General features: G+C 42.1%; 1 protein-coding gene across 1 annotated transcript in view; it reads left to right on the top strand.

Moving 5' to 3' along the window:
- Window positions 1-25302, top strand: part of LOC311235078 (vesicle-fusing ATPase-like) — a 147740-nt gene that overhangs the window by 29900 nt on the left and 92538 nt on the right. The window contains exon 2 of the mRNA XM_084322423.1: window positions 16951-17036. Coding sequence (XP_084178549.1) covers window positions 16951-17036 — 86 coding nt within the window. The remainder of the gene's footprint in view (window positions 1-16950; window positions 17037-25302) is intronic.

The raw sequence follows: 25302 nt of genomic DNA, 5'->3' as shown, positions 1-25302 counted from the left end.
GATCGATGATCGGTGATAATGTTTTATTTTCACCGATCGTCAAACCCGATCTCAGTCGCTGTCGCTGAGTTCTGTCTCACACACCGGTGGTGCGGCGTCTGCTCTCGAGTCCAGCCCCTCCCGCACGCATGTAAACACGGGTCTAGTCTAGTGAGACACGGGAGGACGGCGTGTCGGCTAACGTTAGCTTAGCTACCGTTACAAAATGACCCAGTCAACTATTCACTTTTAGTTTAAACATGATGAGGCATTGTCTAACCGAACGGTATCTAGCCGGCCAGCTACCGATAGCTCCTGACATCAACAAACGCTCTAGCAAGTATAGTAGTAAAATAGTAGTAAAATAAAATTGAATTTCTTTTAATCAAAAACGATCGGTATCGGATCGGTATCGGCCGATATGGCTCACGACGATCGGTGATCGGTATCGGTGGCAAAAAACGTGATCGGGGCATCCCTAGATGCCTCAGAAGAATCCTCAGAATCCAGTGGCAAGACCGCATCAGCACCGTAGAGCTACTAGAAAGAGCCAACATGAAGCCGTTGAGCAAGGAAGTGAAGTGGCGAAGATGGAAGATTATAGGACACATACTGAGGCAAGACCACAACAACGACTGCAACATAGCAATGACTTGGGCACCAGAAGGGAAAAGAAGAAAAGGAAGACCAAAGACTACCTGGAGACGCACAGACTAGTAGAGAAAGAAAGAAAAGAGGCAGGGTGGAGCTCATGGCCTGAAGCAAGAACAACGGCAGCTGACCGGGAGAAGTGGAAACGCTCTGTGAAGGCCTTATGTGCCACTAGGCAGTGGCACGAAGTGGATAGGTAACAGGTAACAGTGTTGTAGTACTCGAGTCCAGGACTCAGACTCGAGCATTGACAGCATTCGGACTCGGAAGGTGCAGACGAGGACTCAGACTTGTTTATTGTTTAAAAGGATCCCCATTATCTGCCACCTAAGTGGCGAGCTAGTCTTCCTGGGGTCCACACAGAAAGACAACAAAAAACACAAAACATAACAACATGAGATACATATGACAATCACAATTCATTCATTCAATTCATGTTAATTGATTGTGATACAGTTATTTATTTTATTTGACTGCCAGAGTCAGACTCGAGATTTAGTGACTCGACTACAACACTGGTTCTAGCAGGTTAAAATAATCCAATGCCGCCTTTTTTTATCTACTTTTTCTCCCCCTTTTTCCGTGTTTTTCTCCCATCCCAATTTAGTCGTTATGCCAATTTTCTTCCTGGTTGTTGCACGCTTCTGCCCCCTACTTGCCGGCCTAGGGCGGGTTGAAGACTATCACATGTCTCCTCCGACACATGTGGAGTCAGCCAGCCGCTTTTTTTCACCTGACAGCGAGGACTCTCACTGGGGGAGTGTAACGCGTGGGAGGATCACACTACCTCCTCCAGATCCCTTCCTTGCTGAGCAGGCGCCCCGACCGACCTGCAGGAGCCGCTGTTTACAACGACCAGGATACATACCCCACCGGCTTCCCACCCGCTAACACTGCCAATCATGTTAGTATGGACGACCAACCAAGCCAGAGGTACCGCTGACAGCTGGATTTGATCCCAGTGTCTCTGCGGTGGTAGGCAGGTGCTTAGTCCGCTGCGCTACCCAGCCGCCCTAATGCCGCCTTCTTTTGTAGTTTTCTGGGAAAGCTTGGCGAACGCTCAGTGCTGCCACCACTGGTCGCCATTAAAACACATTACTATCACTTTTAACCTGTCAGGTCAAGGTGCTGATCTTATTGGTGACCAGTGGTGGCAGCACCGAGTGTTCGTCAACCGGAGGATTTGAAAGGAGACTTCGGTGAGAAAATGGTAATTTTATACTGTATTTCAGCAGCAGCTTGGGTTTTCTCCCCACCGGTCTTTGTCGAGACTCTTTGAGCTTTCTGTTGATCCCTTCGAAAACACAATGAGAACTTATAATTAGTTATAATTATAATAACTTGACTTAACCCTCAGAATCTGTGGCAGTTTGCTATAATAGATACGTACAAAGCTTGTCAATAGAGCTAGTTGATCCTAATGTAAAGTAAACTATGTTTTGCTGAGTAATTAGACAAAACAAGCTTGCTACTTGCTATTTGAATAGCCTACTGTAGCTCACGTTACCAAGCTAATGTCGAGCCTTCCATTGGTAAGTGTCACACCCACGGGCCATGACACAATTGACAGATAATTTTATTTAACATATATGGGTGAATAACAACATTATATTATGCAAACACAATGACCATAATATCCAAATAGGCTACTGGCAAGCAATTCATTAATGTTCTCTGCTCTAATCAGTGTGTATAGAGAGATATATTATGTTGTGTTAAGCAAACAAAAAAAGGTTGCTTCCCATTCTCTAAACATTCAAAAGAGAAAGAAAGAACCCCCCCCCCCCCCACCCACACACACACACAAAACCCACAGAAACCCACTTGCCCTTTCGGGCAACAGTTGGGCATAACATTTTTTTTTGTTTGTTTCCTGTTGGTTGTCAGTTAAGGCCATGGGAATTTATTTTATTTTATTTTTTATTTTATTCTTTCCCATGGCGACTATAGATGTTTACAACAACATGGATGCAAGAGAATTTTTTTATTTTGTATTATTATTATTTTTTTACTCTTAACTTTTTTAACCTAAATCGGCAGGGTCTGTCGGCAACCGGAAACAAACCATTTTTTCTTTTAGGCCTTACTGTCAAATGCTTGGGCGGTATTACGGTATACCAGGGTATTTCGAGATCCCGCCGGTATGATTCTCAATACCGTGACGTCACAGACTGCTTCTTTCGTGTAACGTCAGAGGTCCAACTCCATATCTTGTAGCCATGCTCTTAACTCTGGTCCCCCATCAAAGAGGCTGGCTTCCGAGGGTGGTTTGTAGGGGCAGATGGTCAGTATGTGGTCAACAGTCTGCTCAGGGTCTCCATACTGGCATGCAGCGCTGTCTGCCAGGCCCCACTTCTTTAATGATGCTTTAAAGCGACCGACCCCAGATCTTAAACGGTTCAGCAGAACCCATTACACTGACACGGAGTTGAGCACAGCACGTGCCAGCAGAGGGTTACGTGGCTACCGTTCTGGGACTGGGAGCTAACGTTAGTAGTAGTACCTGGATGGTGCAGGGTTACGTGGCTACCGTTCTGGGACTGGGAGCTATCGTTAGTAGTACCTGGATGGTGCGTGCTAACTAGTTACCGTTCTGGGACTGGGAGCTAACGTTATAGTAGTACCTGGGTGGTGCGTGCTAACTAGCTACCGTTCTGGGACTGGGAGCTATCGTTAGTAGTACCTGGATGGTGCGGGGTTACGTGGCTAATGTTCTGGGACTGGGAGCTATCGTTAGTAGTACCTGGATGGTGCAGGGTTACGTGGCTACCGTTCTGGGACTGGGAGCTAACGTTAGTAGTACCTGGATGGTGCGTGCTAACTAGCTACCGTTCTGTGACTGGGAGCTAACGTTATAGTAGTACCTGGATGGTGCGTGCTAACTAGCTACCGTTCTGGGACTGGGAGCTAACGTTATAGTAGTACCTGGATGGTGCGTGCTAACTAGCTACCGTTCTGGGACTGGGAGCTAACGTTATAGTAGTACCTGGATGTAGGGCTGGGCGATATGGCCTCTAAATGATATCGCGATATTTTTTGGCCATATCACGATATATATCACGATATTTTGACATTTCCTCTAAAGCACTTAAAAATGCTTGATTTAACCCTTTGATGCATACAGTCATGCCAATATGATGATTATAATAAGTCCCTGCAAAATATGTTTCCATTATTAAACCATGAAGATGCTTTAAAAAATAATTAAATGAAAATGTACTAAGAGTAGTCTACTGACACACTAATAAAAAAATTTATTTACATCTAAGACAATTTATATAAAAACTATTGTGTGCCTAAGACTTTTGCACAGTACTGTGGTTTTCTATCCACTTTAGCCAAACACATACACACTACTGTGAGAAAATAATAATCACACACAAAGCCTTACAAAGGGATAATGGCTTATAGCAGACTTAATGATTTTAGAATATTTCAGATAATGAAATGAAATGTTTATATCAACTATCCAGTTAGTATTTATACTGTAACGTTTGGCCACTTTAAATCATTGAAGAGAGCGAGAGAGAGAGAGAGAGAGCGCGCGTTTGCGTTTTGAGCGTATAAGCTGCCGTAGGCGATGATGTCACACTCGAATGTAAACACAGGAAGTTGAACACACGGAGATTGAAACTGGATGCAAGAAACGAATAACCAATAAATATGAAGTTATCTTTAAACCTCTGTTGTCAAGCGTCGTCAATATAACCCACCGCCTTTTCTCACAAATGGAACTAGTGTCGTGGAGTCCGTTTTGACCGCTTCCAGGGTTAGCAGCTAAGAGCTAACGCTAGTTAGCTTAGCCTATTTATGGTTTAACTTAGCAGCTAACGTTAGCCCATTGCATGTCATTGAAGGTCCGCGCTGGTCTGTGTAATGAAATTACAATTGCATGTAATTTAAGGTCCGCGCTGGTCTGTCTATAGTGAAATGAGAGGAACGCTCTGCACTAAAGCAAGTCTCATCAGCCGCGACGTGACAACATATACTCGATGTTCACAATATAGTAATTTACTACATCTCACGTAGAACAAGCCGCGATACATTGAGTATACTTGATATATCAAGTAAAAAACTAGTTCTACAGGAGACTGCAAGACGTCCTAGACAGCAGGAACATACACGACATGCTGATCATCACCGGGGATATGAACGCCAAAGTGGGAGATGAAAACCAGGGTTACGAAAGAGTGATTGGCAAGCACGGGATCGGAAAGCGTAACGACAACGGAGAAAGACTGTGTGAAATGTCTGACATGAACGAGCTAGTCATTACTGGAACACTATTCCCACATAAGAATATACACAAGGCTACGTGGGTATCTCCGGACGGGAAGGCCAAGAACCAGATAGACCATGTGCTAATTAACAAACGATTCAGGAACTCAGTGAAAGACACAAGTATGCAGATCTGCAGACATTGGAAGCGACCACTACCTCGTGTGCACAACGGTCAAGCTAAGACTGAAGACGAAGCAGAAGGAAAAGAAAAGCACCAGAGTCGAGTACAATGCAACAAAGCTGAAAGATGAAGCCATCCTGAAGACTTTTACCATCAACCTGAGAAACAGGTTTCAGGTGCTGGAAGATGAAGGGCGAGGAATAGAAGACAACGAAGAGGTGGAGCGTGACTCTCAGGTTCTGGAGAAAGCCTACACAGAAGTCGCTGAAGCAATCCTGGGTAGACCACGGAAGAATAAGAAGCCATGGATCAGTGAAAAATCATGGAACCTTGTAGACCAGTGGGAAACAATAAACAAGAGGATCCTTGGCACACACTCGGAAAGAATCAAGAAACAGCTAAAAGCAAAGTACACAGAGAAGGATAGAGAAACAAAGAGAAGTATAAAGACAGACAAAAATAAATGGATGGAGAACATTGCAAGTGAAGCAGAAGAAGCTGCAAGGAAACAACAAGTGTGCAGTAGAAGACCAAGGAGAAATATGCGAGTGGTTTAACATCAACAGCGGTGTCGAACAAGGATGCAACATGTCAGGTTTTTTATTCTTAATGATCATGGATTGGATAATGAGAAAAACAGTTGGACAAGGCGAGAATGGAATCAGATGGAAGTTGACATCAAAACTCGACGATCTGGATTTTGCAGATGATGTAGCATTACTCTCCTCTACCAAACACCAAATCCAGGAAAAAACGACAAGAATGGAGAGAGAAGCCAGACGAGTGGGACTCAAGATTAACACCGGAAAGACAAAAACCATGAGAATTAATGCAAGAAACCATGACAAAATCAACATCAACGACCAAGAGATTGAGGATGTAGACCAATTCACATACTTGGGAGCCACCATCTGTAAAGAGGGAGGAGGTATGAAATAGGGGTGGGACGATACATCGATCCAGATCGATATATCGATCTATTATCAATAATCAAATAGGATCGATGCAACGTAAAAAGATCGATTCATATTGCGATACTCTTATTTTGAAAATCCCCTCGTGAGCATTTCCGCCCGGCCGGAACAACAACAGTAGCTCAGCACAGCTGAGGGGGTCAAATGCATCTAACATGCTTTCCATCCTCGCCATTACTTTACGCAAATTAACGTTGCGTTAGCGTGAGCTAACTAAGCTAAGCAGCTAACCGTGAGAAGAGAGGAGAGGGGACTTGGGAAGGAGAAGGGGTGGGGGCACTGGGCAGTCTACCTTTCTGTGGGGGACTGGGGGAGGGGCATTGTGTGTGTGTGTGTGTTACTGAGGATGGACAGATAATGTTGATATTTAAACATGAATAGATCATCATGCAACATAAAACAATTGTAGGAAGTTTGGGAGAGGAAGGGGTTTTAGCTTGCGTGTTGTGAGTTCCAAAACATTTTACTTAAAGTTTAAAGCTCAATATATAAAAAGTGAACAGGAGGTCTATTTGTATTAAAAACAATAGATTGTTTTTCATTAAAATGTCTGGAAGAGCTCAAAAATAAAAACATCAATTGATATTTCCGTAGCCTTTTTTTAGTTGATCTAAATGTGACTGATTGTGTTAAATGGGCACATAATATCACCTCATATCGATCGCAGGCACCTGAATCGTATCGTATCGTATCGTGGCAGACTTTGTGATATCGGCAAATATCGTATCGTTGTCCAAAGAATCTATATCGTATCGTATCGTGATGAAACTGGTGATTCCCACCCCTAGTATGAAAGACTTAAAGAACAGACTGAGATTGTACAAAACACTGGTTGTGCCAGTCCTACTGTATGGATGTGAAACATGGAAGATGAACAAGGGAGACAACAAATCAGTCAACGTGTTCCATAACAGATGCCTCTAGGGATGCCCCGATCGATCGGCCACCGATCGTTATCGGCCGATATTCAGTATAAATATGCGATCGATGATCGGTGATAATGTTTTATTTTCACCGATCGTCAAACCCGATCTCAGTCGCTGTCGCTGAGTTCTGTCTCACACACCGGTGGTGCGGCGTCTGCTCTCGAGTCCAGCCCCTCCCGCACGCATGTAAACACGGGTCTAGTCTAGTGAGACACGGGAGGACGGCGTGTCGGCTAACGTTAGCTTAGCTACCGTTACAAAATGACCCAGTCAACTATTCACTTTTAGTTTAAACATGATGAGGCATTGTCTAACCGAACGGTATCTAGCCGGCCAGCTACCGATAGCTCCTGACATCAACAAACGCTCTAGCAAGTATAGTAGTAAAATAGTAGTAAAATAAAATTGAATTTCTTTTAATCAAAAACGATCGGTATCGGATCGGTATCGGCCGATATGGCTCACGACGATCGGTGATCGGTATCGGTGGCAAAAAACGTGATCGGGGCATCCCTAGATGCCTCAGAAGAATCCTCAGAATCCAGTGGCAAGACCGCATCAGCACCGTAGAGCTACTAGAAAGAGCCAACATGAAGCCGTTGAGCAAGGAAGTGAAGTGGCGAAGATGGAAGATTATAGGACACATACTGAGGCAAGACCACAACAACGACTGCAACATAGCAATGACTTGGGCACCAGAAGGGAAAAGAAGAAAAGGAAGACCAAAGACTACCTGGAGACGCACAGACTAGTAGAGAAAGAAAGAAAAGAGGCAGGGTGGAGCTCATGGCCTGAAGCAAGAACAACGGCAGCTGACCGGGAGAAGTGGAAACGCTCTGTGAAGGCCTTATGTGCCACTAGGCAGTGGCACGAAGTGGATAGGTAACAGGTAACAGTGTTGTAGTACTCGAGTCCAGGACTCAGACTCGAGCATTGACAGCATTCGGACTCGGAAGGTGCAGACGAGGACTCAGACTTGTTTATTGTTTAAAAGGATCCCCATTATCTGCCACCTAAGTGGCGAGCTAGTCTTCCTGGGGTCCACACAGAAAGACAACAAAAAACACAAAACATAACAACATGAGATACATATGACAATCACAATTCATTCATTCAATTCATGTTAATTGATTGTGATACAGTTATTTATTTTATTTGACTGCCAGAGTCAGACTCGAGATTTAGTGACTCGACTACAACACTGGTTCTAGCAGGTTAAAATAATCCAATGCCGCCTTTTTTTATCTACTTTTTCTCCCCCTTTTTCCGTGTTTTTCTCCCATCCCAATTTAGTCGTTATGCCAATTTTCTTCCTGGTTGTTGCACGCTTCTGCCCCCTACTTGCCGGCCTAGGGCGGGTTGAAGACTATCACATGTCTCCTCCGACACATGTGGAGTCAGCCAGCCGCTTTTTTTCACCTGACAGCGAGGACTCTCACTGGGGGAGTGTAACGCGTGGGAGGATCACACTACCTCCTCCAGATCCCTTCCTTGCTGAGCAGGCGCCCCGACCGACCTGCAGGAGCCGCTGTTTACAACGACCAGGATACATACCCCACCGGCTTCCCACCCGCTAACACTGCCAATCATGTTAGTATGGACGACCAACCAAGCCAGAGGTACCGCTGACAGCTGGATTTGATCCCAGTGTCTCTGCGGTGGTAGGCAGGTGCTTAGTCCGCTGCGCTACCCAGCCGCCCTAATGCCGCCTTCTTTTGTAGTTTTCTGGGAAAGCTTGGCGAACGCTCAGTGCTGCCACCACTGGTCGCCATTAAAACACATTACTATCACTTTTAACCTGTCAGGTCAAGGTGCTGATCTTATTGGTGACCAGTGGTGGCAGCACCGAGTGTTCGTCAACCGGAGGATTTGAAAGGAGACTTCGGTGAGAAAATGGTAATTTTATACTGTATTTCAGCAGCAGCTTGGGTTTTCTCCCCACCGGTCTTTGTCGAGACTCTTTGAGCTTTCTGTTGATCCCTTCGAAAACACAATGAGAACTTATAATTAGTTATAATTATAATAACTTGACTTAACCCTCAGAATCTGTGGCAGTTTGCTATAATAGATACGTACAAAGCTTGTCAATAGAGCTAGTTGATCCTAATGTAAAGTAAACTATGTTTTGCTGAGTAATTAGACAAAACAAGCTTGCTACTTGCTATTTGAATAGCCTACTGTAGCTCACGTTACCAAGCTAATGTCGAGCCTTCCATTGGTAAGTGTCACACCCACGGGCCATGACACAATTGACAGATAATTTTATTTAACATATATGGGTGAATAACAACATTATATTATGCAAACACAATGACCATAATATCCAAATAGGCTACTGGCAAGCAATTCATTAATGTTCTCTGCTCTAATTAGTGTGTATAGAGAGATATATTATGTTGTGTTAAGCAAACAAAAAAAGGTTGCTTCCCATTCTCTAAACATTCAAAAGAGAAAGAAAGAACCCCCCCCCCCCCCCCACCCACACACACACACAAAACCCACAGAAACCCACTTGCCCTTTCGGGCAACAGTTGGGCATAACATTTTTTTTTGTTTGTTTCCTGTTGGTTGTCAGTTAAGGCCATGGGAATTTATTTTATTTTATTTTTTATTTTATTCTTTCCCATGGCGACTATAGATGTTTACAACAACATGGATGCAAGAGAATTTTTTTATTTTGTATTATTATTATTTTTTTACTCTTAACTTTTTTAACCTAAATCGGCAGGGTCTGTCGGCAACCGGAAACAAACCATTTTTTCTTTTAGGCCTTACTGTCAAATGCTTGGGCGGTATTACGGTATACCAGGGTATTTCGAGATCCCGCCGGTATGATTCTCAATACCGTGACGTCACAGACTGCTTCTTTCGTGTAACGTCAGAGGTCCAACTCCATATCTTGTAGCCATGCTCTTAACTCTGGTCCCCCATCAAAGAGGCTGGCTTCCGAGGGTGGTTTGTAGGGGCAGATGGTCAGTATGTGGTCAACAGTCTGCTCAGGGTCTCCATACTGGCATGCAGCGCTGTCTGCCAGGCCCCACTTCTTTAATGATGCTTTAAAGCGACCGACCCCAGATCTTAAACGGTTCAGCAGAACCCATTACACTGACACGGAGTTGAGCACAGCACGTGCCAGCAGAGGGTTACGTGGCTACCGTTCTGGGACTGGGAGCTAACGTTAGTAGTAGTACCTGGATGGTGCAGGGTTACGTGGCTACCGTTCTGGGACTGGGAGCTATCGTTAGTAGTACCTGGATGGTGCGTGCTAACTAGTTACCGTTCTGGGACTGGGAGCTAACGTTATAGTAGTACCTGGGTGGTGCGTGCTAACTAGCTACCGTTCTGGGACTGGGAGCTATCGTTAGTAGTACCTGGATGGTGCGGGGTTACGTGGCTAATGTTCTGGGACTGGGAGCTATCGTTAGTAGTACCTGGATGGTGCAGGGTTACGTGGCTACCGTTCTGGGACTGGGAGCTAACGTTAGTAGTACCTGGATGGTGCGTGCTAACTAGCTACCGTTCTGTGACTGGGAGCTAACGTTATAGTAGTACCTGGATGGTGCGTGCTAACTAGCTACCGTTCTGGGACTGGGAGCTAACGTTATAGTAGTACCTGGATGGTGCGTGCTAACTAGCTACCGTTCTGGGACTGGGAGCTAACGTTATAGTAGTACCTGGATGTAGGGCTGGGCGATATGGCCTCTAAATGATATCGCGATATTTTTTGGCCATATCACGATATATATCACGATATTTTGACATTTCCTCTAAAGCACTTAAAAATGCTTGATTTAACCCTTTGATGCATACAGTCATGCCAATATGATGATTATAATAAGTCCCTGCAAAATATGTTTCCATTATTAAACCATGAAGATGCTTTAAAAAATAATTAAATGAAAATGTACTAAGAGTAGTCTACTGACACACTAATAAAAAAAATTATTTACATCTAAGACAATTTATATAAAAACTATTGTGTGCCTAAGACTTTTGCACAGTACTGTGGTTTTCTATCCACTTTAGCCAAACACATACACACTACTGTGAGAAAATAATAATCACACACAAAGCCTTACAAAGGGATAATGGCTTATAGCAGACTTAATGATTTTAGAATATTTCAGATAATGAAATGAAATGTTTATATCAACTATCCAGTTAGTATTTATACTGTAACGTTTGGCCACTTTAAATCATTGAAGAGAGCGAGAGAGAGAGAGAGAGAGAGAGCGCGCGTTTGCGTTTTGAGCGTATAAGCTGCCGTAGGCGATGATGTCACACTCGAATGTAAACACAGGAAGTTGAACACACGGAGATTGAAACTGGATGCAAGAAACGAATAACCAATAAATATGAAGTTATCTTTAAACCTCTGTTGTCAAGCGTCGTCAATATAACCCACCGCCTTTTCTCACAAATGGAACTAGTGTCGTGGAGTCCGTTTTGACCGCTTCCAGGGTTAGCAGCTAAGAGCTAACGCTAGTTAGCTTAGCCTATTTATGGTTTAACTTAGCAGCTAACGTTAGCCCATTGCATGTCATTGAAGGTCCGCGCTGGTCTGTGTAATGAAATTACAATTGCATGTAATTTAAGGTCCGCGCTGGTCTGTCTATAGTGAAATGAGAGGAACGCTCTGCACTAAAGCAAGTCTCATCAGCCGCGACGTGACAACATATACTCGATGTTCACAATATAGTAATTTACTACATCTCACGTAGAACAAGCCGCGATACATTGAGTATACTTGATATATCGCCCAGCCCTACCTGGATGGTGCGTGCTAACTAGCTACCGTTCTGGGACTGGGAGCTAACATTATAGTAGTACCTGGATGGTGCGTGCTAACTAGCTACCGTTCCGTGATTTGTTTACTTGGTAACACGGGTTGCTAAATGCTAAGAAATTTAGGTTCAACGTGTTTCAATATAATCGTTATGTATGGTGATAACGAGTATATATATATATCTCTAGCGAGGGTGGCGGAGAGGAGGAGCCTTGCTAAGCTCCAGGCCATCAGGGAAAACCCCACCCACCCACTATACACAGACTTGGCGGACAGGAGGAACATGTTCAGTGCTAGGCTCACTCTACCCAAATGCAGCACTGAACGGCACAGGAAGTCCTTCATTCCAACAGCCATCAGACTATACAATGCATCACTGTGCCTCACTGCATCACTGAGCACAGAGCGGCAGCTCAATAGTGGCAGGAGGCCGCGACTAGCGGCCTTCAGGCTCCACAACAGGGGGCAGCGACGGCTGCCAGACATTGACCTAGGACTAATAGGAACCCAAGGAGGACAATACACTACCTGATGCATACTGCACCTTATGTGACACTGTGAATACTGTGAATATATATATATATATTTCAGTTACCGTACTTTTCGCACTATAAGCCGCACCTGACTATAAGCCGCAGCAGCTAAATTGAATGATGTGTACATATATAAGCCGCACTGGACTATAAGCCGCAGGTGTTTTAATGTTTAATTACCATATGTAATTAGCATTGGGACACAATACTGTCGGACAAATAACAAGAATTAACTCATTTACAAGTTGTATTAAGTTTAGCAAATAAGGGAACAGATAAATAACATTTCAATGCAGTCAAAAAAGCAATAATTAGATTTTTACATTTTCGGGTTTGGTCACGTCGAGTCGCATATAAGCCGCACCGTTATATAAGCCGCAGGGTCGAAAAATGGGGAAAAAAGGTGCGGCTTATAGTCCGAAAAGTACGGTAGTTAGATAGTTCATTATATTGACCAATTTGTTTACACTGCTGTTGTTTTTTACTACCTGTACCCCCCCCCCTCCCCCATGCTCAGTATATTTTTACTGTATTTATTTACTGTATATTTTATTTCATTTTTATTCTATTTTACTCTACTCTTATCCTAGGCAACTTGATTTGATTTGTGTTATTCTAATTCGTGACCTGTGCTGTCTAAATGTTTAAATGTTGAGCGATTTGCAGTGTCAAATTTCCCACGGGATAATAAAAATATTTCTATTATATTCTATTATATTGTTAGCTCAGGGAGAGGTTATTGGGGCAATTGGGACTCTGAAATAGACTAAGCTTTGATGCCTGGACACTGTCCAGTGGACAGAGAACTATTCTCACTTGCTTTACTGTGATTTGATTAGGTTATAAGATTTAACACATTTTCTGTGGCCTTTTTTCTTTGGAATTAATTAGCCAGGGCTTTTCTTGTTATGCTCACTGATTGGGTTGACAATGGCAGTCTCAAGGGGTAGGCTAACTGACTAAATCAGAGAGACACCTACACTAATTAAATGAGAGTTGGGCCTACATGTGCTTCTATGAAGGTGTCTTCCTGTCTCGCGTGTAGCCAAAATACTGGCTTTGCCCTTTCATTTGAGTGGCGTTCCCCTTTAACCAGTTTCATCCAGAAAGGTTCTTCCTGAATGTCGACTATGGTTGGATCGCAGTGTACAAACCCCTTATTACACCGGAAAAAGCGGTTTTATGAGCAAAATGTCACATGGTCATCGTGAGTCAGTAAGTCATGAGTCATCGTTCATCCTGTGTTGTTAATCCTTACCAGGCGTATTGCTTAGAGAGGCTCTGGTGGCTCTTTGATTGTTTACATGTTTCTGGCCTGAGATGCACAAATCCCCTTCTAGGTGCACCATCATGTCATTTTTAATGTTCTTAATATTGTGACAAGCCTGGTGGGTTTCAGACTCGCCACGGTTCAAATACAAACAAATTAGAATGTCCACACGAGCAATATCAATCAATAAGAATTAGGGGTGTAATAACGGTACACAAAAACCACGGTACGGTACGTACTAGGGGTGGGACGATACATCGATCCAGATCGATATATCGATCTATTATCAATTATCAAATAGGATCGATGCAACGTAAAAATATCTATTCATATTGCGATACTCTTATTTTGAAAATCCCCTGGTGATTTCTGGAAGAGCTCAAAAATAAAAATTTCAAATGATATTTCCATTGCCTTTTTTTTGTTGATTTAAATGTTACTGATTGTGTTAAATGGGCATATAATATCGTCTCATATCGATCACAGGCACCTGAATCGAATCGTATCGTGGCAGACTTTGTGATATCGGAAAATATTGTATCGTTGTCCAAAGAATCTATATCGTATCGTGATGAAACTGGTGATTCCCACCCCTAGTACGTACCTCGGTTTTGAAGTCAAGGTTCGGTACGGGTTTTCGGTACAGTGGGGGAAAGTTTGGCTTTCCATGTTCCACTCAGGAGTGATGTAGTGTGCAGTAACTAATTGTACTTGTAGGGCTGTCAACGAATATTCTATATTGAAATTAATAATCGACTTGTAAAAAAATGTAATAATCATTTATATTAGATTGTGAAAAAAAACAGCCCCCGGTGGGCGGTCGTTAGTGGTTAACATACTGTTGTATTCGTTCGTTACACAGCCGTTCGGTACGGTACGGTACACACTGAAATGGTTCGGTACGGATACGTGTACCTTTACACCCCTAATAAGAATATTTATTGAATAAGGGCAGAATTCAGTTCGATAGGCAAGAGAATAGTCGTAATACAGTCAAATGGTCAAAAACACAAAACAGGCTCTCGTACACAAAAAGGGATTGTTCAATACTCGGGTTAGTCGTTCGGTCCAGGGTCAGTACACAAGGGGGTTTCTCAGCCAGTCTAGGGTCCAGTACACAATGAACACCTTCTCGCTTTCTCCTCTCCTCTTTATACTACCTCTCACCTTACATAACTCTGAATAAACCAATCTCTTTCTCAATGTCACAACTCCAACCTCACCTCCACTCAACTTTCTTCTGACTAACCTAGTAGCTTTGTAGTGTGTGTGTCTGGGTGTGTGCACGTGAGATGTGGGTGAACTAATGATGTGCAGGTGTGTTCTATCAGTACTAATCAGCTACCTAGGCTAATTGTCTCTACTCCTTTCGTGGCAATAATATCTCCCATCCTTCACATATCCATGAGAGGGGGGGGGGGGGGGGGGGGGGTGATATCTGCCACAATATGTATATTCTTAATAACTTTGAACCTTTTAATGATTCATGACTATGATATCATAGTCATTCATGTCACCAGATTTCAACCCGATTTAACAGTCACTTATAGGAGTCGGCCTACAGGAGGTTCTGGAGGGGTGTCTCAGACAGCGTGTTCCACTACCGTCATCAAAATACAGTACAAGCTGATGTACTTGTGAAAGCCTTACACCAGAGCTCCAGTAGCCCATAGCCTTGTCTATGCCAAGGCAAATTAAACCTGTTCTGGCTGTTTGTGTTGGCCTAATTATTTAGGCCAATCAGTTAGGTCACCTGTAGGCATTCGCACATCTGACTTATTTTGCTGAGTTTTAACTCTTTGTTTCCGTGTAGAGTTTCAAATGGGTTTTTCCCATGAATTAGCTTATGACAAATTTGCTAATGGCAATGCCAAAAAGCAATGTGATATAGCCTAAGCCTAGGCTAAGCCTAATCCAGTTATATGACTACGGTAAATGTAAATGTAATCCAAAGATTTACCCTGAGTTATATTACAGAATAGACCTATAGCCTACTTGTACTGTAGGTTAGATTAAGTATCACCCCAATGAAACCACCAACAAGGCTATGTCTAGGTTATATCAATATTATTATTATTATTATTATTATTATTATTATTATTATTATTATTATTATTATTATTATTATTATTATTATTATTATTATTATTATTATTATTATTATTATTATTATTATTATATAGATGGGAGGTACTAGTACACGTACACTACACTCTCCCCTTGGTTGATATTCTTAACTCATTGAAGCCATAATGCAGCATGCCTATAGGGATACTGATAAATTTAGCTACTACCTAAAAGCCTATGTGAATACCCCATAGAACCATATAGCCTACTTGATAACATAAACATTCTAAATGGACCCAGGTTTATTTCCTGTTACAATGTTTGCTAATGCAGTAACTGACTGAAATTCACTTGGGTCCAAACTGGGTCTTTAGCAACAGAAGTCCAGTGAAACCGTCTATAATCGTGTCACGATTCCACATTATGACAATATTTTGGAACAAAACCTGAATGAAGGAAATAAATGAATGTATTTCATTTTAAAGGCATCAAGCTTGCAAAACAACGCTAACTCCCCAATATTTCCATTTCTTATGTAGAATTAAGGCTAAACTAAATGTTCTTTTTATAGTCATATGTTATAAGCGAATGATATTGTCATAAGTTTTGCAGAGTCTGACATTCTCAGGGCAGTTTAGTTGGTATGATTAGAAGTAGAGTACAGGGTAATTAATGGATTAGTTGATATTATAATCCACTCTAACAAGATGGTGCTGAGTCACAACTAGGGGGGGGGGGGCTCGGAGGGGGGCTGTGACCCCCGTCCCGGAGGCAAAACAATTGCAATAAAATAAAGTCATTCGCTGTCATTTCCTGCAACTTAAAAACATAATTTCAATAAAATAGCAAACACAAGGGTAAGTTCCAAATAAGTTTTAAGTTATTCAAGTACAATGTATAAGGATGCACAATATGTTAACGTTGAACACGAAAACACATGCACACACACACACACACACTGTGACTGCTATCTCATTCAAATGGGTCTATTTTCTTTCAACCTTTAAATACTTCAACATATACAGTATATTGTTTTTACTATCTCTCTCTCTCTCTCTCTCTCTCTCTCTCGCTCTGTGGAGTTACACTCTGAAAACAACTATGGCTGTCAGCAAATATGGCATTCTAAATTAACCAAATGTCTAGCCTATTGAAAAAGATGTATATCAGCAGCAAGTTCACACAGAAATGTGTGTAATTACATTCCTGATTAGTTATACACATATATATATAAAAAAGGCTACTGTGTTTGTTATGGCACATAGGAGCAGACAGCCTACCAGTGAATGTCTGTGTGTGAATACTGTGGACTAGAATCTTACCCCAGTAAACTCATCTTCTGGTTTCCTGTTTTGCTTCCAGAGTATGCAAGCGGCGAAATGCCCAACAGACGAGCTGTCGCTGACCAACTGTGCTGTCGTGAGCGAGAAGGAGCCTCAGTTTGAGCAGTGAGTAGAGGCGTGTTTGTCTGTTCCCCACACATGTGTGACTGTGATCTACACAACAAGTCCCTGCATGGGGAGAAAAATCCCACCATGGATAGAAAAGTCCCCACATGGATAGAAAAGTCCCACCGTGGATAGAAAAGTCCCAACATGGACAGAAAAGTCCCAACATGGACAGAAAAGTCCCATAGTGGATAGAAAAGTACCAACATGGACAGAAATGTCCCCACATGGATAGAAAAGTCCCATAGTGGATAGAAAAGTCCCCACATGGATAGAAAAGTCCTACCATGGATAGAAAAGTCCCATAGTGGATAGAAAAGTACCAACATGGACAGAAAAGTCCCCACATGGATGGAAAAGTCCCAACATGGACAGAAAAGTCCCCACATGGATAGAAAAGTCCTACCGTGGATAGAAAAGTACCAACATGGACAGAAATATCCCCACATGGATAGAACAGTCCCATAGTGGATAGAAAAGTCCCCACATGGATAGAAAAGTCCTACCATGGATAGAAAAGTCCCAACATGGACAGAAAAGTCCCCACATGGACAGAAAAGTCCCCACATGGATAGAAAAGTCCTACCGTGGATAGAAAAGTCCCAACATGGACAGAAAAGTCCCCATGTGGATGGAAAAGTCCCCACATGGATTGAAAAGTCCCCAGATGGACAAAAAAGTCCCACATGGATAGAAAAGTCCCCACATGGATAGAAAAGTATCTGCATGGATGGAAAAGTCCCACCGTGGATAGAAAAGTCCCAACCTGGATAGAAAAGTCTCAACCTGGATAGAAAAGTCTCAACGTGGATAGAAAAGTCTCAACCTGGATAGAAAAGTCTCAACGTGGATAGAAAAGTCTCAACCTGGATAGAAAAGTCTCAACGTGGATAGAAAAGTCTCTGCATGGGTTGAAAACTCCTAGCATGGATAGAATAGTCCTCACATGGATATAAAAGTCCCAACATGAATAGAAAAGTCCCAACATGGATATAAAACTCCTAGCATGGCTAGAAAAGTCCTCACATGGATATAAAAATCACAACATGAAGGGCGGTCAGGTGGCGTAGCGGAGATTGCGCTCGTCACCAACGCAGGAGATGCTGGGTTCGAGCCCAGCTCTCGGCGTTGCCACCAGCTTGGCTGGCCGTTCACACTAATACAATTGGCAGTATTAGGGGGTGTGGAAGCTGGAGGGTGGGAATCTGGCGTTGTGGACAGCGACGCCTACAGGTCAGGTCTCGGCGCTTGCTAAGCGGGGCAGGACTTGGTGGAGATAGCGTGCCCTCCCACGCGTTACACTTCACCAATGAGAGTCCTCGCTGCCAAGTGAAAAGACGTCACTGGCTGTCGGCGCACGTCTCGGAGGAAGCGTGCGATCGACTCGGGACACCCTTGTACCGACTCGTAGGAGAACATGCATACAGCAGCAAGGTAGGGGAGGGGGGGGAATTGGCACAACGACTAATTGGGACGGGGAGAAAATCAGAGAAAATCAGAAACAGAAAAAAAATGAAAAAAGATTTAAAAATCACAACATGGATAGAAAAGTCCTCACATGGATAGAAAAGTCCCAACATGAATAGGAAAATCCTCACATGGATAGAAAAGTCCCAACATGAATAGAACAATTAGCCAAATCTGTGAAAGTAGGTATATTTTGGATGGATTTCACTCCTTGGCCTACGCTGGGACTGGAGACACTTCTGATGGCATTTTCACATCTGTGTGTAAATGAAGCTTTGGCCCCAGGATACTATAACATAACTAAGTATCATTATACAGTCCTATTAGTAGTATTACTGAACCCCTTGTTGAAAACACGTTATATGGATGGAGCACAATGTAGGTACAGTAGCAGCAGGTTAATGGCACATGATGGGTGAGTTAGGCCTAACCAGCTCTTAAGTAGATAATGTCTTGCCATCCTATTTAAAATGTATACAAATGCATATTTCTTCATAATATTATATCCGTGTACCAATTCAAGTCCCATTGATATTTTCAATAATCTTTTGATATGATGGTTTATCATAAATGTTTGGTATGACAGTACTTGGGTAGTACTGAGGTAATGTGTATCTAGAGGGGCTGTAGACCAGGACTGTGCATTGAGAGTTGCTGCCACTCGTGTCAGCCAGAGGCTGTGTTTAAAGTCCATCTTCCAGCCTTTAATTCCGACCACGCATTGTGATTGGAGGGGAGGCATCATATATCTGCTTATAATCGCAATGTAGAGGGCTCGGCGATATGACGATATTATATTAACGATACACTTTTTTAACGTATCGTGGATATCGTGATGTTTTGCCCAAGAGGATTGTGTCGCGTCAATCTGGTCCACACGTTCAATCTTTTGAACAACGCCGCCCCCACACACACATTACTGCATCAAAGTTACTACTTATGATTAACAAAGGCATTTGTTTTGTGGCATTACCGTTATATAGTTACACGTTCAATAACATCAGCCTATTTACCCGAACATAGCAACGTCCGAGGACGACCTAGATAGATAGCAAGCATTACTCGTTCATATCTCAGCCTGTGCTGAGTTGTGCCCATTCTGCGGTCTGTTAATGTTAGTTTTCAATCAGACAGATGTATGGAAAGGCTTTTATTATAACATTCGTTGCAGTAAAATCATTATGCCTCGTTTAGTCATCTGCGGAGCGCTGGTAATTACTCGTCGGCCGCAGGGAGCTAACGTTGTTGTTGTTGTTGAGCTCTCGTCAAAATCAATGGAGGACATTCTGGAAGTAAAAAACGAATACACGCTTGCCGATTGGTGCTAAGAACAACAGGGCGGGTGCAAGCGGTGTGACGTAATTGGCAGACTCGACTGTCAATCAAAATTATTCTGTTGCCGGCTGAATGATTGAATGAATGAAAACTTTATTAACAGATTGCAGAATGGGTACAATACAGTACAGCTCAATACAACAACAGTGGACTGGAGGATGAAGAACAGAAAAAGACTTTCGGCTTGTTTACATAAGGGTCCTCCATTTTCAATTCATCAAAACATTTAGAGACATACAAATATACAGTAGTTTCATAAAAATGCTAAAATGCTATTGATTGATTGAAAACTTTATTAACATATTGCAGAATGGGTACAGTACAGCTCGATACATACAATTGTTAAGGGGATGCAGACCAGAGAAAGACTTTCGTCTTGTTTACATCAGGGTCCCCCATTTTCAATTCATCATATTTCATATCTAAATCATATAATATCTCATTGCTAAATATATGCAATATAATCTAATAATCCAATAATCTAAATCTAATATATAATATAAAAATGCTAAATGCATGGGTATTTTATTTTGTCTTTAATGTTAGCTTGCAAACTCAAATACTGTCTTGGTAAGCCTCATAATGAATTGTTTGGGGAAAAAAAGAAAAACATCGTGATGTGTATCGTGTATCGCCGAAAGGTCAGAAAATATTGTGATATCATATTTAGGCCATATCGCCCAGCCCTAGGAACTTGAACCTTCCATCTTGAACAGGTTTTTAGAAATGTCAGCTACATTTCTACAAGCCAGGGTGATCTGTCAATCATAATGCTGGATAGATATGCTCATTCATATACAAGTTCATTAACAATAGGCAAGATCTTCCTGATACCTTCCATAGTTTCTTCTAGGGCTGGGTGATATAACGATAACGATAAATATCGCGATATATATATATATTTTTTTTTTTTTTGTGACCTACAACAGGGCAGTTTTAAAACCAGAGACAGTGGACAGACTTGTCTTTCTTGCCTGCAACTTAAAGTAATGGCTTTGCTTGTCCAAATGACAATACTGACCAAATTGAGATTTATTTTTCTCTTGTCCATTTATTTTGTTTGCTTTCTAATTTAAAATACAGTTTGAAACCGTCTGTACACAGTAGGCTATGTGTGCTAGCAGAACTAGACTCCAGTCACGAGTCACGGTGCACATGTGCGGTGGTTTGTCCACCAAAAAAGCGCCAAAAGATCGAAAATAAACTAGCAGAGCCAGAACTGTTCAACTCCCCTGGAGCCACACACAGCCAGCAGAGAAGCCGGTTTACTTTAGCTTTTAAACCAGCTGCAGCCTGAGAACTGGAGTGTGAGGGGATGTAACACTAAAGATGGCGGCAATGACAAAGAATTGCTGCAAAATAAACATACATCTGTTGTTTAAAAAAAAAAAAAAAAAAAAAAAAAAAAATTAATACTTATAACAATTCGATAATTATCGATATCGAGAAATATGATAACATTATCATATCGTTATCGCGATATGATTTTTTTCCATATCGCCCAGCCCTAGTTTCTTCATCTTTTTTTTATCAGAAATTCACTCATATCCAACAAACCATAGTAATAAACTCCATGTACCTTTCTGTCGGATATCTAGCCATCAATTCAACATTAGCTTTAGAGGTCCTAAACTCTGGAACACTCTAAGTTCATCATTGAGGTCAACAACCTCCTTATCTATATTTAAAAAACAATTAAAACTAATTAAATTTCATCACCATAAATCATCAACACATTAAGTTACTCCTGTGCATCAGTGTTACATCTACTGTATGGCTGCGTGTTCTTTAGCTTCATTATATACTGTTCATATGTTATTCTCCTCCTTTGCCTTCTTGTACTTACATTTAAAAAAAAAAAAAAAAATTGTTATTGACTCGTGTCAATCTTCCATGTTTTCGCTATAGTGTCTGCCTTATGTCTCTGATCTTGTTTTGAGTTTATTTTCTAGACCATGTTTACGTATTTCGTTCATATTATGTTTATGGACAATGGGATGGGAGTGGAACTTTGTACAAGCCCTTTGGGCTTCGTTCCCTCCTAGCACTGTTTTTCTTTTTTTAAATAATGTGCTAAATAAATAAACGAAACTAAAAACTAAACCTATTGAAAGGATCCAAGCGAGGATGTTCATTGCTCAGTAGCAGGGAACTATATTTCTTCTTGACGGAGGACCAAAGTAAAATGATTAAAATGCCAATAACCATGATATACAGTTCCTTGTCATATGTTACTGTTCAAATATACAGCCTAGGCCCAGTAGCCTGGACATATTTAGAATATTTCAAGGAAGATATAACCAAAGCCTTTTGATGTTTAATTTTCCATCCATGAAACTACGTAGACTGCAGTCCAGTTGGATCCCACGAAGATCTGAACCCTTGCGCTGAAGAACCATATTACTCCATTTTGAATTTCTTTTGGACCGTCCAATGTATTTGTAAAGTCAAAGTCAAGAAATTATTTGTTTCTCTGAAAACTTAAAAGGAGACTGTATATGGTTCTTCATCTGAATACTCAGTTGTCCAGGACCAGGAGAACCTTACTAGTTCAGTCAACCTTTCAGTTCGGAACCTCTAAAAACAGAGGCATGCTTGTGACTCTTACATCATCAAGCATAGACCGAATAATGAAATATGACACAAAATAATGATTTTCATTCCCCCTCTTCAGTCTATTTAACTTGATTAATGATTGAAGGAGGGCTCTAGACTTCAAATATTCTTTATTTCTAGGGCGGCTGGGTAGCGCAGTGGACTAAGCACTTGCCTACCACCGCAGAAACTCTGGGATTGAATCCAGCTGTCAGCGGTACCTCCGGCTTGGTCAGTCGTCCCTACTAACACAATTGGCAGTGTTAGCGGGTGGGAAGCCGGTGAGGTATGTACGCGTCCTGGTTGCGTGAATATTAAAGGCAACCAACTTGTGTTCGGCTTTTCTCTGATTGGCCGCGCCCCCCCGCCCCCACGCGCAGAGATGCTTCCACCTGTAGAACCCCAGATCCCCGCAGGCTGAGGACAGTCACAGGCTGAGGATCCGCAGGCTGAGGACGCTCGCTTCCATTGGCTGATTTGGGTCACGTGACCGTTGTTGCACCCAATGGCTGAGGGGACCCGCAGGCTGAGGACGCTCGCTTCCATTGGCTGATTTGGGTCACGTGATTTGGAGCGGCGGAAAGGAACCAAAAAATAATAATAATAAACACTGAACAGACGTAGACAAAATGGGGGCATCTTTGGACACCCCTGCGGCTTGTCCTTTGTGTAGTTATGCATATCGGGACCCGATCACGTTGAAGTGCAAGCATCGTTTCTGCAAGTTTCTGGAGTGACTTCGCGACCGGTCCGTTTTATTGTCCCGAGTGGCGGTGCAACTAGGGTGACCAGGTGTCCCCCTTTTGGTTGTACTGTCCCACCATTTGACCAAATGTCCCGCGTCCCTCATATTGAGAGGATGTCCCTCTTTTCGAAGCCAAAAAAAACATGTGTCTAAAAGCCCCTCCCTACAGACAGTAAACGTAGCAACCCGCCTCTTGTCCACACACATTGCTCTGATTGGTTATAGTACTTTAGCGTGCTGCTTGCCTGCTTGTGACGTGACTGAGACTGAGTCGTGACGCTACCTCATATCGCAAATCTGATTGGTAAAAAAAAACACAACAACATTACAAGCAAACTAGTTCAAGATGGAAAGCAGTAAAAAGAAACAGACCTGCAGTTACAACCAAGACTGGCAAACGACACATGACTGGGTGAGGCAGTCATGGATGGCTTTCTGTGTTTTGTGTCATTCATTTTCAATTGCGCATGGAGGAGAATACAACTTGAAGCGCCACAGTGGACGTGAGTCTCACTTGAAAGTGGCTCACCAAAAAGAAACATCCAGATCTATGGATACGTTTCTTTTTAAACCAAACAATGATAGCCAGACGGACAAGGTCACTGCAGCTGAGATAACAAGTGTCTATCACACAGTACAACACTCCCATTCATACAGGTCAGCCGACTGTGGTAACCTTTAACCTTTGATTTAAATCTATTCGGTGAAGACCATGGCAGTTATTCTAATATAGAAACACAATTTATTTGTATTATTATTTTTGTATTATACTACACTGTTTTCCCTAGTTCTGTGTTAACAGGGAATATCAAACACAAGACATTCCTGTCAAGTGATGACGTTTGAATATTTAAAACAGATGTTAGGTGGTATTTAATTTGTATTTATTTTGATTTAACCTTTAACCTTTGATTTAAATCTATTCAGTGAAGACCATGGCAGTTATTCTAATAATAATAATAATAATAATAATAATAAAAAATGTTACATTATCTATCTGTCCCACTTTGTCCCACCAAAATCGTACTGTTGTCCCACTTTGTCCCACCAAAATCTTACTGTTGTCCCACTTTTGGACTTTTTGCATCTGGTCACCCTAGGTGCAACACCTCGTACAAGATTGATTGATTGATTGATTGAAAAGTTTATTAACAGATTGCAGAATGGGTACAGTACAGTACAGCTCAATACATACAATTGTTAAGAGGATGCAGACCTGAGAAAGACTGATGAATGAATTGAAACTGGGGGACCCTGTAAACAAGACGAAAGTATTTCTCTGGGCTGCATCCCCTTAACAATTGTGTATTGAGCTGTACTGTACTGTACCCATTGATTGATTGATTGAAAAGTTTATTAACAGATTGCAGAATGGGTACAGTACAGTACAGCTCAACAATACACAGACCAGAGAAAGACTTTCGTCTTGTTTACATCAGGGTCCCCCATTTTCAATTCATCATAAATGTACAGTTCCCTCCCCCTTGTATATATTTACTGTATGTCACAAATGTAACAGTACTGCATGGTCTGCATCCCCTTAACAATTGTGTGTATTGCGCTGTACTGCATTCTGCAATCTGTTAATAAAGTTTTCAATCAATCAATCAATCAATCCGGGCCTGTGACGTCACTGTACCCATTCTGCAATCTGTTAATAAAGTTTTCAATCAATCAATTAATCAATCAATCAATCAATCAATCCGGGCCTGTGACGTCACTGTACCCATTCTGCAATCTGTTAATAAAGTTTTCAATCAATCAATCAATCAATCCGGGCCTGTGACGTCACTTTACCCATTCTGCAATCTGTTAATAAAGTTTTCAATCAATCAATTAATCAATCAATCAATCAATCCGGGCCTGTGACGTCACTGTACCCATTCTGCAATCTGTTAATAAAGTTTTCAATCAATCAATCAATCAATCAAACAATCAATCAATCAATCAATCGGTCACTGTACCCATTCTACAATCTGTTAATAAAGTTTTCAATCAATCAATCAGGGCCTGTGGCGGTCACGTGTACCCATTCAACACTCCAATTCAGCCATTGGGTGGGACGGTCACGTGACCCAAATCAGCCAATGGAAGCGAGCGTCCTCAGCCTGCGGATCCTCAGCC

The sequence above is a fragment of the Notolepis coatsorum genome, assembly GCF_963971535.1.
Source record: "Notolepis coatsorum genome assembly, chromosome: 10".
NCBI classification, from domain to species: Eukaryota; Metazoa; Chordata; class Actinopteri; order Aulopiformes; family Paralepididae; genus Notolepis; species Notolepis coatsorum.
The sequence above is the reverse complement of the archived record's forward strand: the minus strand, read 5'-3'. Positions and strand labels throughout refer to the sequence as shown.